Source organism: Anneissia japonica, unplaced genomic scaffold, assembly GCF_011630105.1.
Source record: "Anneissia japonica isolate Jap-2015-1 unplaced genomic scaffold, ASM1163010v1 scaffold2149_len68864_cov123, whole genome shotgun sequence".
Lineage (NCBI taxonomy): Eukaryota > Metazoa > Echinodermata > Crinoidea > Comatulida > Comatulidae > Anneissia > Anneissia japonica.
Genome location: NW_022684537.1, coordinates 17723 through 29218, shown reverse-complemented (window position 1 = coordinate 29218; position 11496 = coordinate 17723). Strand labels below are relative to the sequence as shown.

General features: G+C 36.6%; 1 protein-coding gene across 1 annotated transcript in view; it reads right to left on the bottom strand.

Moving 5' to 3' along the window:
- Nucleotides 1-2000: 2000 nt before the first annotated feature.
- Nucleotides 2001-11496, bottom strand: part of LOC117106152 (protein SSUH2 homolog) — an 11552-nt gene continuing 2056 nt past the window's right edge. The window contains exons 2-9 of the mRNA XM_033247506.1: nucleotides 10822-10954; nucleotides 8743-8919; nucleotides 7924-7980; nucleotides 7579-7685; nucleotides 5817-5912; nucleotides 5160-5262; nucleotides 3851-3955; nucleotides 2001-3424 (exon numbers count right to left, since the gene is read on the bottom strand). Of these exons, the coding sequence (XP_033103397.1) occupies nucleotides 3278-3424; nucleotides 3851-3955; nucleotides 5160-5262; nucleotides 5817-5912; nucleotides 7579-7685; nucleotides 7924-7980; nucleotides 8743-8919; nucleotides 10822-10944 (915 nt within the window). The 5' untranslated portion in view covers nucleotides 10945-10954 and the 3' untranslated portion in view covers nucleotides 2001-3277. The remainder of the gene's footprint in view (nucleotides 3425-3850; nucleotides 3956-5159; nucleotides 5263-5816; nucleotides 5913-7578; nucleotides 7686-7923; nucleotides 7981-8742; nucleotides 8920-10821; nucleotides 10955-11496) is intronic.

Sequence of the window (11496 nt, the reverse complement as noted above, 5' to 3'; positions counted from 1 at the left end):
GGAACTCAGTCTGTAGTTAGGCCTATAGTTTATCCTCTCTCTAGCCTTTGGTATAATTAACTGTACCTATCTACACTTTATAACAGGAGGTACTAGCTGTTGTTGTTGTAGATAATATACTAACATTTAATAACATCCAAGAAGGTCACAGTTAGTTACACAGTGACATACATCACATAAGTCCGTGAAATTTCATAGGCCAACCGTAGGTAAACATAGAAAGAGCAATAATAGTAAAACTCGAGCGTCACGACATTGCGAAGTGTCTGCTCTTGTTCCTCGTATCGTACTCACTCGAGTCAATCCGAGATGGCCCGAGTGAAGTTTCATACAAATGTTTCGTACGGAAAAAAAAATCGCCACCGGGAATAATCCCCTACTCTTTTCCGAAAAGTGTACTGCGTTCTTTAACGTGCACATGGGCCATAATGCACACGGGACCAACGGCACGTCTCATCCGAAAGACTGTGCGCTATCGTAGCTTGTATTTCAGCCCTCTAGCTGAAACACAAGGAGGGGCAGATGGGAATTGAACCGGAGATCTTCACGGTTCAGCGCACACACAGCGTCAACCACCAGATTAGCTGACTGAGCTAAGCTGCTCTCTCAAGCGAGCAAGCAAAACAAACAAGAGAACTAAGAAAAAGCAACCGACAACAGATGCGTCCTGAGAGCTACCGTATTTTGAACAAAGCAGTAGATTGACTCGAGCGAATATTTATTGACAGTTTATTCCAAAGGAGTGGAGCCGCAACAGCAAAATGATATATCACCCAATAATGTGCTGAACTTTATTGAACATACGATTTTAGATCAGCGGCACACATCGGGATGATAGAAACATTACCGGTTGTGTGCTCTCTGAGAAATTGACTGAGCGAGAGTATGAGGATTTATTATCAATTTATGTGTTTCTAAACATTTGGTTTCAGAGAGGGCCATTGCAGTACTCGCATATTACTGATATTACAGGGGCATGATGAAACGCACTAATAGCGATATTACAGGGGCATGATGAAACGCACTAATAGCACTTGGCAATAAGTTGTTAATGACTGAAGTATACTTAGACTTCTCCAAGACTTTCCATCTTCATTCTATTTCTTCTTTTTATATTTATACACTAAATTTGTATAACTTAGTAATGACTACAAAGTGTTTAATTTAAATGTTGAGATAATAATATAACCTAAATTATTAATAAATAGAGGGCACTCAGAGAGATACCTTTGCCCACATTATAATTCTCCTCAATATAAACATTCGAGCGAATAAATTCGCCCGGTGGAAAACAAGCTTTAAGCCTGGTTTCCTGTCGACGTAAGAAGACAGATTTACTTACGACTACGTCGTTTTATCGTAACAAAATGCAATTTTGTTTTATTATCACTACTATACTAAAATTGAATTCGAAAATAAACAGGGATTTGTTCAATTACAATCGTATAATACCAAGCGAATTGTTTAAAAGAAAAACCATTCCTAATTCCAATGTTTGTATGATTTTAAAAAAAATAGTTAATACTGAGCTAAAAAAATAACCGGGAGGAATAATATATTTTAAATTGTGCAAGCAATAATTAAGAAACGAGTGTTATTTCATGCTTTAATAAACGCATAGTAGCATGATATACTCATAGGTCTACACCTTTTTTTAAAAATAAGAACCAGAGCAATTTTACCGAGGCTAAGTGTTGTTAATTTTCGGCCAATTTCAAGCTCAAAATGTTTAATGCCTATATATTTTTCTTTTTATTTTTCACACTTTTTAAAGATAGACAATTACTATTTCACAGCAATATACTGTACTGTATGACAAAGGGTATCATCATTGTCACACCTACTGTGGATTACTGTAGCACTAGCTCAGCAGCACTGTTTGATTACTGTATGATAATGAAGACAATGATCGTATAATAATATAATACTGCAACAAATTAGTTGGTCGTTGCAAAATTTCAATGAGAAGAGTAGTGAAAAATAACAAATTTTATCACAAACCAAGATTCAAGATTCCATTTATTGTCATATAAAAGTGAAGTACATGAAATTTGCTTTCCAGAGCAAGGAATACACAAAATATACACCCAGTTAAAATTACAAGACAACTATAAATATAAAACTATACAGTGCAAAAATATACAATAAATAAATTACAGTCTAATTGTAAGAGTTAAAATATCAAAGACCGAATAAAAGGTATAACTATCTGGTGAATACTTTGTTAAATAGATGACAAGCATAAGGCAAGAATGAGCTATTCAATTACTACTACTACTATTATTATTATTATTATTAGAATGAGCTAACAAGGGGGTCATTTATACAGCAAGAGTGCGGACCGTTTTATATCTATTTTGTCAATTAGCGCAAAAGTTTACCACCACTCCAACTTAAAACCTATTAATGCAGTTTCCCAGAATTAAGATTTGGTGGTATGAAACACAAATGTTCAGGGAATGTTTGAAGCATCATCTTTTTGTGAAACAAAATAAATATTTACAAACGTCAAATAGGCCTATTTGTATTTTAATAATGTAGGCCTTCTTTGCAATAATAAATGTTATTAATGCTACACGTTTTGCCAACATTTTCAATGCATCTCATATAAAGTGGTAGAGGCCTACATTCACGTGAAAACCCTGGGTACCAAGGATGGTGTGGGGATAAGAGGGAATTTGGAGTAGGATTTCTCATTTCACCGAGATATATAAAAGGTGCAATAGAAGTAATCCCATACACTGAGAGAATAATATCACTTAGAATAGAAGCAAAACAACAAAACATGATAATAATATAAGTTTACCTTTCTACACCAAATGCAACTCAAGAGTAAAGAAAATAGATATCCAAGAGCTTGTGAATAAATGCAGCCATAACAAATTGCATGGTGCTGATGGGTAATTTTAATTCAAAAATAATAAAGAACACACAGCATGATGCTTGCAGAAGATATGGGCTTGGAGAGAAATACGAGAGAGGTAATATTCTCCTAGATTGGCTTAATTCTACACAGCCCATCAGCTAGACTGGGCAGCTCTTATTGAGGGCTACACATCGTTTTCCCAATCCCCCTAAATCGTATTGGAAGAGGAGAGGTGCTATATGTATGTGCATGAACATTTCAAAAAGCTAATGAATTTAAGATCATTGTTCCGGATGGTCTTGAAATTGTTTGGACACAGTTAAACCAAAGTAGGCTTCCCCAGTCTACTTCTACATTATTTATTACAGCTTGTGATTATATTTCTTGGAATAGGTTTAATAGCTTTAGACTTTATGAGACATTACACCCCCAAAGGTGTTGATATGGATAATCCGGGGCGTGGACCTCGCGCTCATTTCCAAATACCCAGAACCGTTGGTTACAATCATACCAGGTGTAGGCAACCTCTGATACAGGCACAGAACGAAGGACTTGACGCTACAAATGGAAATTTAAAAAAGTGCATCAATTTTAATATTTAATTAGTACATCCAAAACCATTTTAAGATGCTCAATACTAAACAACTCATATCAATGATAATTATATAAGAGTTTACTTAATTTTCTTTTATTTAGTGTAAATTGATTTCTCTTCCAACATAATATGCAGAAACTCATGATTCGTGCAAAAGAAGTTTCAATAGCACTCTTGTGATTATTTAAACGAGACTTCAGGAGAATGCCAAACATGTCTGATTACTATAACGGCTTAAAATATCGTCTTTCAACCTGAAACACGATCATTAAGAAAATTCACTGCCAATTTGTTAAAAATTCCTTTACATGTATTCTGTTGATAGACCTGGGCACACCTAGATTATATGGAATCCGAATGGTAAAAACATTTTATTGGTATTGACATACTTGCTTTATAATTTTTTCACCAGGCCAGGCTTGACGATGATCATTGACCATTCGCATGGAATTGACAATGATCTGCTGCTCTGAGTGTTGAGAGATTGGCTCCACCTGTGTGGAAGAAAAAACAATGGAATCAATACTAGTAGTTACAGAACAGATGTAATAAAAGGGTGCGTGAAAATGTTTAGTACATTAAACTAATTCACACTGTTGTTTTGAACTTAAAACATGGTTCACTTCACCTGTTATTTAAATGTTTAACAACTGCATTCAATCTTCAAATTATGTTTACATTTTTTATATGTTTTCTTTTTTAAACAAAGTTGTATTCGTGAAGGAGAGAGAACAGGGCATCTTAACTAGAAAATTTAAAAACATGTAAATACAAATTCATTACCACTCTACTGAAGCAAACAAGCTCGTTCAAAAAAACCGGAACCTATTTCCACTAGCCTTTGGGAAATTGAATTCCGACTGCCTCTGTACACAAATCCAATCTTACGCATTCATATATATTTGAAAGCACTAATAAACTAATGCACAGTGTTTCGGTGTGAATTTCAAATTGAATTCAATCACTCTTGCTACAGACCGAGGAAACTTTCAAATTGAATCATGATACAATGTATTTATACAATAGATTTATACAGCCTATAGTTAAACATCTCATTTATGTGTACTCAAAGCACCTTTCAGGTGTGAGAAAGCAACCCAGTCATTATAGCCAATCAATTCGAACCATGACTTGGCTGATCGGATTCGTGTATAGTGCATATCCCGGGTGTATTACTTGGAAATGTATGTAGAAGTATAATTTAATCTTGAGAAAATAATCTATGTCATATGGTTTTCAAATGTGGTTACCCTTTTGGGGACATCCTGGATCTTCAAAAATAAAAACCTTAAAATACTCAACTGTTTTTGTACCACGCTTTGTGAAAATAACATACAAATACCTTCCTATACCGCAAGAAGTCAGTGCAAAACCCCAGAATATTTGCCCCTAGCCTAAAGGCTAAGGACATGATGCCCTATACAGTACCTGTTGTGTGCACAAATGTACTGAAATGAGAGTCATCGCTAAAAATTATAAAAATGGTGATTGATTTGTAATGACTGACAGTCTTTGTAATGACTGACAGTTCGTGACTTCTGTGATGACCCACCACTTATGTCGGTTCGCAGCTATTTCATACACCTTTGGTAGAGGTTGTCCAACTAGAGATGATATTCTGTCGATCCATCTGGACCTAGGACTTGGTAAAGTTTATAAATGCTAAATTATCCCAAATAAGAGTCGACTGGTACTTACACATGGAAGGTTCTGCTGAAAGACAACCTGTCCCCTGACACCCTTGATTTTGTCTTTTGGTATGCCATTTTTTTCCAGGACGTACTCACTCACATGATTGGTGCTGTTGAACAAAAACAAGATGTCATCTGTTTTATGGTTATCCATGCTATCATGTCGGTTGAAAACAATGAAAAATGCAACCTTACAACAATATCATAATTTCTACAAGCCAGGCTTAGCTCTTGCGTAATTACAAGTTTAACAACAGAAATAATTCATCAAATTGGTATTTACGACCTAATATGATCGGATTCACACAGGCAGGATGAGACATCATTAACATGCTTTCATTCCAGTAGCCAGAAAGTAAAGGTAACTATTTCCTCGACTAAAATATTACACAATCTTGTACAAGTTTCTATGAATTCCTCAATATAACCTACTTATTCCCTATAAGCGGTTCTCCCCACTCTCCAACCTTTTCTATATAATATCATATAATCATGAGTATATGGAATTAATGATTGCTAAACCTGTAACATTACAGGAAAATGTGTGTGAACTAAATGAGTTTCAATGTTTGTTCGCTTAATCTCTGGTAAAGGTCAATTTTCAACATAATTAAGTTGATCCTTTGGTCGTTCACAACTGCTACTATTTACTACTACTACTTACTATTTAACTACCAATTCGGTGTAATATTGCAGAGAGCCTTTTCCTGTGCAAGTACTGCAGGTGATCTGTCCATTTCTTGTTTTACAACCGAGACAGCTGGATGAAAAAAATTAACTGTTATAAGTTTGAAACTACATACACAATGTCTTGCATAATTTACATATGTAAAAAATATTGAACTTGGACAATGTCCATGTAATAAATTTAGGTGAGTCGAATGGCCGAGCGGTTAGCAGGGGCACCACAAGCTATAGCCATAATATCAACGCTGGTTCGAACAGCATGCTCGCCTATGGTTCTGGTGGTAGAACAAGTCTTGTCGGATAAGGACTAAAAATCGTAGGCTCAGTATATACAATGGCTCATGTGCACTATAAAGAACCCGGTACATCCTCCGAGACGAGTAGGAGGATGCCCCGGTGTACTGGAACAGACAGCACCTATGGTGGATGACGAGAGTTGCTGGTACCAGGTTACCAGGTAGCACAGACACGAAGGGACCCTTAGGGGAGATGAAATTCATTGATCGAGTTCCTAGTCTACATTTCAAGTGCCCTGAGCATCTTACATTAGATGGATTTGTGCGCTATATAAAACTACACTATTATTATTATTATTCCCAAATGTGGTTGCAAGATCGAAGGACAAATGATCCGAAAAAGATAACAGCCTTCGAATTTTTGTTACACTGTTTCATCGAACATACACTAGAGCACAAAGTTTGGATCAAAGGCTGTATTCTTCAGTTTTCAGAAAAATAACCTACCAGACTTAGAAGACCTTTAATTGTTTTGTCTTTTACATCTAACAATGCATCGGACTGCTGACTCTTTTGCTAAGGAGGCTTCATGGAGATACAGGCTTAAATGTCATCAATAAAGTATCAAATTGTGACTAGCTAAAAATTGCACATTTCAAGTATTTCAAGTATTTCAGATTAAAATTTTAACAATGCTTTTTATTTTTTGGCCGTCAACGCAAACAAGGACTTTTTTGTAAGCAGCTTTGCTCCACGTTAGAATAGATTGCCCACTATATGTAACAAGATCCAGCACCACCAAACTGTATTGTCAAACAACATGACCAAACATCAAGAATTGATCTGAAAAGTCTACATCACTAATAAAATGACCTCTAGGTTTTCACCAAAGTCGGTGTGACGTCTTCAGCTACTGGTGTTTCAACTTAGTGACCAAGCAGAGGATGACATGTTTCCAACCAAATCCACAAATTTAAAGCCTATATCCCTGTTGAGGGGAGCTGAGGGGGGCTGCTATTCATTGATGTAAAATTCTTGCAAGATCTTTCTGGGGACATAATTTATTTCCTCAGTGATCTTCATTTCCTTAAAATGATGATCTGCGTCTGGTATCTTCTTACCTCGCAGAGGTAGAGGAGGATACAGGAACGAGTGCTATTGTGTTCTTTAAGGCTTCTGTCGAGGGATCTGGCCAACACCCCAATAAAGGAAACCGTCAAAGTCCTCCCAATCAATTTGATCAACTGCGCCCAATGCTTATTTTGGGGTACCTTTTAGAGACATCAAAATATGTTGTGGGTGATTTGAAACCGGTTGAAACAATACCATCACTAATTTTGGAAAGGCCGCTGAACATCATTTTCCGTACGCAGGGCAAAAATGTAATATTTCATTACCTGAAGGAGCCTTATCTCAAATGTCTTTGGCTTAACATCCAATTTGATTTGTAGGAATGAGTCATTTAATTATTAAGAAAATACTAGTTAAAAAAAAAAAACTTGCATTTGTACATGTCCAGTTGCATAACAAGTACGACATGCGACTCGGCGAGTATTAGTACCATGATATTCCCAGGCTAGACCAGCGCCATGGCAATGACAACATATATTCTGTATGAAAGAAAACATGTCAGAACTAGAGGTTGTTATAATGTCTTCCCAACATTTATTATTTGAAGGAAGTTAATCAATAAGAGCCACATCAACATAAAAAGGCACATCAGGACCAGTTGGTACAACGGAAGGTTTTCACAAGCCAACTCCAGTCCCGTCTATGATAATTATTTGCTACAATCTGAGACAAGTATTGTCTTAGCTACAATGTATAAAATGAATTCCATATATTTACCATGCCATCGCAAGCTCGGCATATCTTATAGCCTCTGCCATTGCAGTTATTGCAACTCTGTTGGTGAAAATATGAAGAGTATAACATGTTTCGGATTAATCCCATGTTTTAAGCTTGTTATTACACACATTAATACCTAAATTAATGATGCTTCTGAAAAATGTTTGATTAAATTTGGTCAAAGGGAGCAAGAGCCAAAACAGAAGAAAGAAACGAAATGAACACAGGAGCTAAGTTGTCTGTAATGCCAAATATAAAAAGAACTAGGGAAAGACAAGCTAAGTACTTAATGCATCTGCAACTTTGTGCTATACCGGTAAACTGTGTAACCAATTATGAGCCATCAAGATGTAGTGGTAGGGTAGATGATAGCATGGGGTCTGAGAGATTTGGAGACAACCGAAAGAGCTCCCCTATGAAAGACGCTTTTGGTTGAGAACTCTTTTTTTGCAGCTCCACACGCATTCTTTTCAAACCAAAAGACACCATTTTCAGCGGCACTGGCTTGGCATCGCATTATATATTTATCCAAATTGTTTTGTTGTGCGTTCCCCTCGGGCAGGTACAATATTGACATTTGCTACCAAAATGACTTGAATCATGTTGATTTATTCTTTAGGGTCTACACTTTTTAATCAGTAAATCAAGTCTTGAAAATGCTTTGTACAGTATATCTCTTGTACTGTATTTTTCGGTACACTAGTCACTGGAAGCCAAATACTCTAACAAAAAATGAATAAAAATAATAATAATAATAATAATAATAATAATAATAATAATAATAATAATAATGTATTCAAAATATTGTAAAATTATTACCTTTTTTACTGATGTATTAGGAATTTCCAACACTTTCTGGTGAGACATGAACTCCGTTGATGGTGTGCAATGCACATCCCATGGGTGGGGTGGTGCCCCATTGAGTGACCTATCCAAACCGTCATTACAAAGGGTTTCACGGGTTGAGCGTTGCTCAGTGAAGGACTCAAGTGTGTACTGTAATAAGATAAAATCAAACGGTGTCAGCGCAGCTCAACACACTCATCCAGATGGCCCCAAGTTTCGTTGAGCCAATGTTGCCCCAAATTTCGGTCAATTACTTTCATCCAACATTGGCTTTATAATGTTGGTCATTAACTAGGTTGGTTTAATGTTTCTATTGACCTAATATTAGGACAAGGGTCGGTATACAAACATTTCCATGGCAATTCTGTCCAAACATATTACGCGCCAATGGAAAAAATATTTTGGGTGAACGTAAATTTAACAAAGTTGGCCGATTGGCCCCAAAACTTGCCAAAACGTAGTCCTAATGCAGTCTTGCTCTCTGGGCTCTTGCTTATAATAATGTTAAACACACAGAATTGGTGGTTTTGGCCCTAAAAATTGGGCGAACATAATTAGGCCATGATCCTTATGGCACAAAGCGTAAAAAAAAATAGTGTAATTAATATTAAATTACTGTAAGAGTCAATATGAAGATATTAGAAAGGACGTTCTTCTTCCAATGCATCTTCCAATGGGACTTTCTACGCTGATATGTCACAATATAGCTATTCAATGCTGCCATCCTTAGGTACCGTTTTCCATATGCTACTGTGTGGTTAGGTACATATTTTGCATTTTTTAGCACTGTATGATATCAAACTACATCATTTCCTGTTTTAAAAAGGGAGATACCGAAACAAAAGCCATGGGTATTACTACAGGCCAATTTCCTTACTCTCCATAATATCAAAGGTAATGGAGAAGCTGATCAGTGAGAAGACGTAGAAACATCTGGATCTCAACAACCTTATTTTTATACCCGGCCAATTCACCTCTGATGACTTAACACATGTGTCTCACACTTTAGAAACTCAATTAACAACAGAGAAGAAACGTACATTTGCTACCTTTACAACCGTGTTTGGTAGCTTTTCTGGCACCGTTCTGCGCTGATTAAAAGATCCAGGCTACTTAAAAAAAACTTTCATTGAAGGTTGCCCTGAATGGAAAATCAGGAGCACAATTGATTAATGCTGGAGTCCCCTAGAGCTCTACACTGGGTACTCTGTTCATCATTTTTATCGATGACATTTCAGCAAACTTGACCAATCAGTCCATCTTGCATGCAGATGTTTTTCATCAAAACTAAGTGAAGACAGGCCAGCAGCTTCAAACTTAATCAAGATCTTGCAAGGTTGAGGCTTGAACAGTGTCGTAGAATGTTTGGTTTGGTGCAGCAAAGTGCAAAACAACCACCATTTGCAATTACACTAAGAGCAACCACCCCTTATTTCATTTCGTTGGAACAATCAAGGCAGATAGTATAGACAATCTGCAGGTACATTGCTTCAATATTGACAAAATATTGAGGGTAGTATTTGAACCCGAGTTCGTTGCCAATGTAAAATGGGAGCAACTCGGGATCAACTTTTTCGTTTGATGTAAATGGGAAATTTACCCAGGGTCTCCCTGGAATTAACACAGGTTTATTCTGCCCTTGTCAGTGCAAAAGGGGTAATAGTCAGCGGTTTAATTTACAAGTTTATGATATGCTCAAATACGAGGCACAGTGTGGTCGAGAGCAACACCGTCCATCATAGTTTGAATCTGTCCAAAATTTAGCACATATGTGGATTGCCAGAGCAGTACCAGCTCAATTTATATGCACCTATTGAAACACTGATGAGCATTTGGAGCATCTATTCTTACACATCATGTTCTATCAGGATGCTCTTGAACTGTACAATGCTAACTACAGTCAGTGTCCTTCTGGTGTTGATTTTGAACTGGTTATATTTTTTCAACATAATCATACTGAACTCTTAAACAATTTCACAACTTACAGTGTATTAGTACTCATGTTAGGTATTAGTAATTTCTTCCCCCTTCTAGTACAACTACTGTACTTACATGCCATGCACTTAAAGGGACAATGCTGGTAACAGTCATCTCTTTTGCTGGTGTGCTGCTATAGAAAAAGTGTTTGTTCACATGCTGCAATAATGCATCTTTTGCAGCTTGTTTACTTAACATAGTGCCAGTTCTATAAGAAAAATAATAATTTTTAGGGCTATAAGCAATCATGTTATTACTTTTCGTTCTTAATTTCGACTATAAGCCTGACAAAAAATTGAACGAAAAATTGGAAAGCAAAAGAGAGAAAGGGAAAAAATGAAAAGCAGGAGAGAAAGGAAAAAAAACCCCTTTAAGTTAAAAACTTAAAGGATAACAAAACTTGGCGAAAATTTTCTTTCTTACCAAAAAATATCTATTCTTCTGGTTTGGTGACTTCAAATGGTGGGTCATACAGGGGTGATGGTACAAATGAACTTACAAAAAAACTAGAATTACTCCTTTTACGCTACGCAGTAAAAGCATAGGCTCCCCGTGGTGAAATTTTGTCCAGTAAAAATGTTTAAATATTTTGAATTATGAAAATCTATAAGCCTTTTGAATTTGTTTAGGATGAGTATGATGATGGTATTATGGCCATGGTAGAAACTGTCCCCTAGTCTCTTCTAAGGTGTGGGGTGGCGTGGTGAAAGGGGGCGGTGTGGGGTGGGGAGAAAGGGTGAGGTTTGGAGC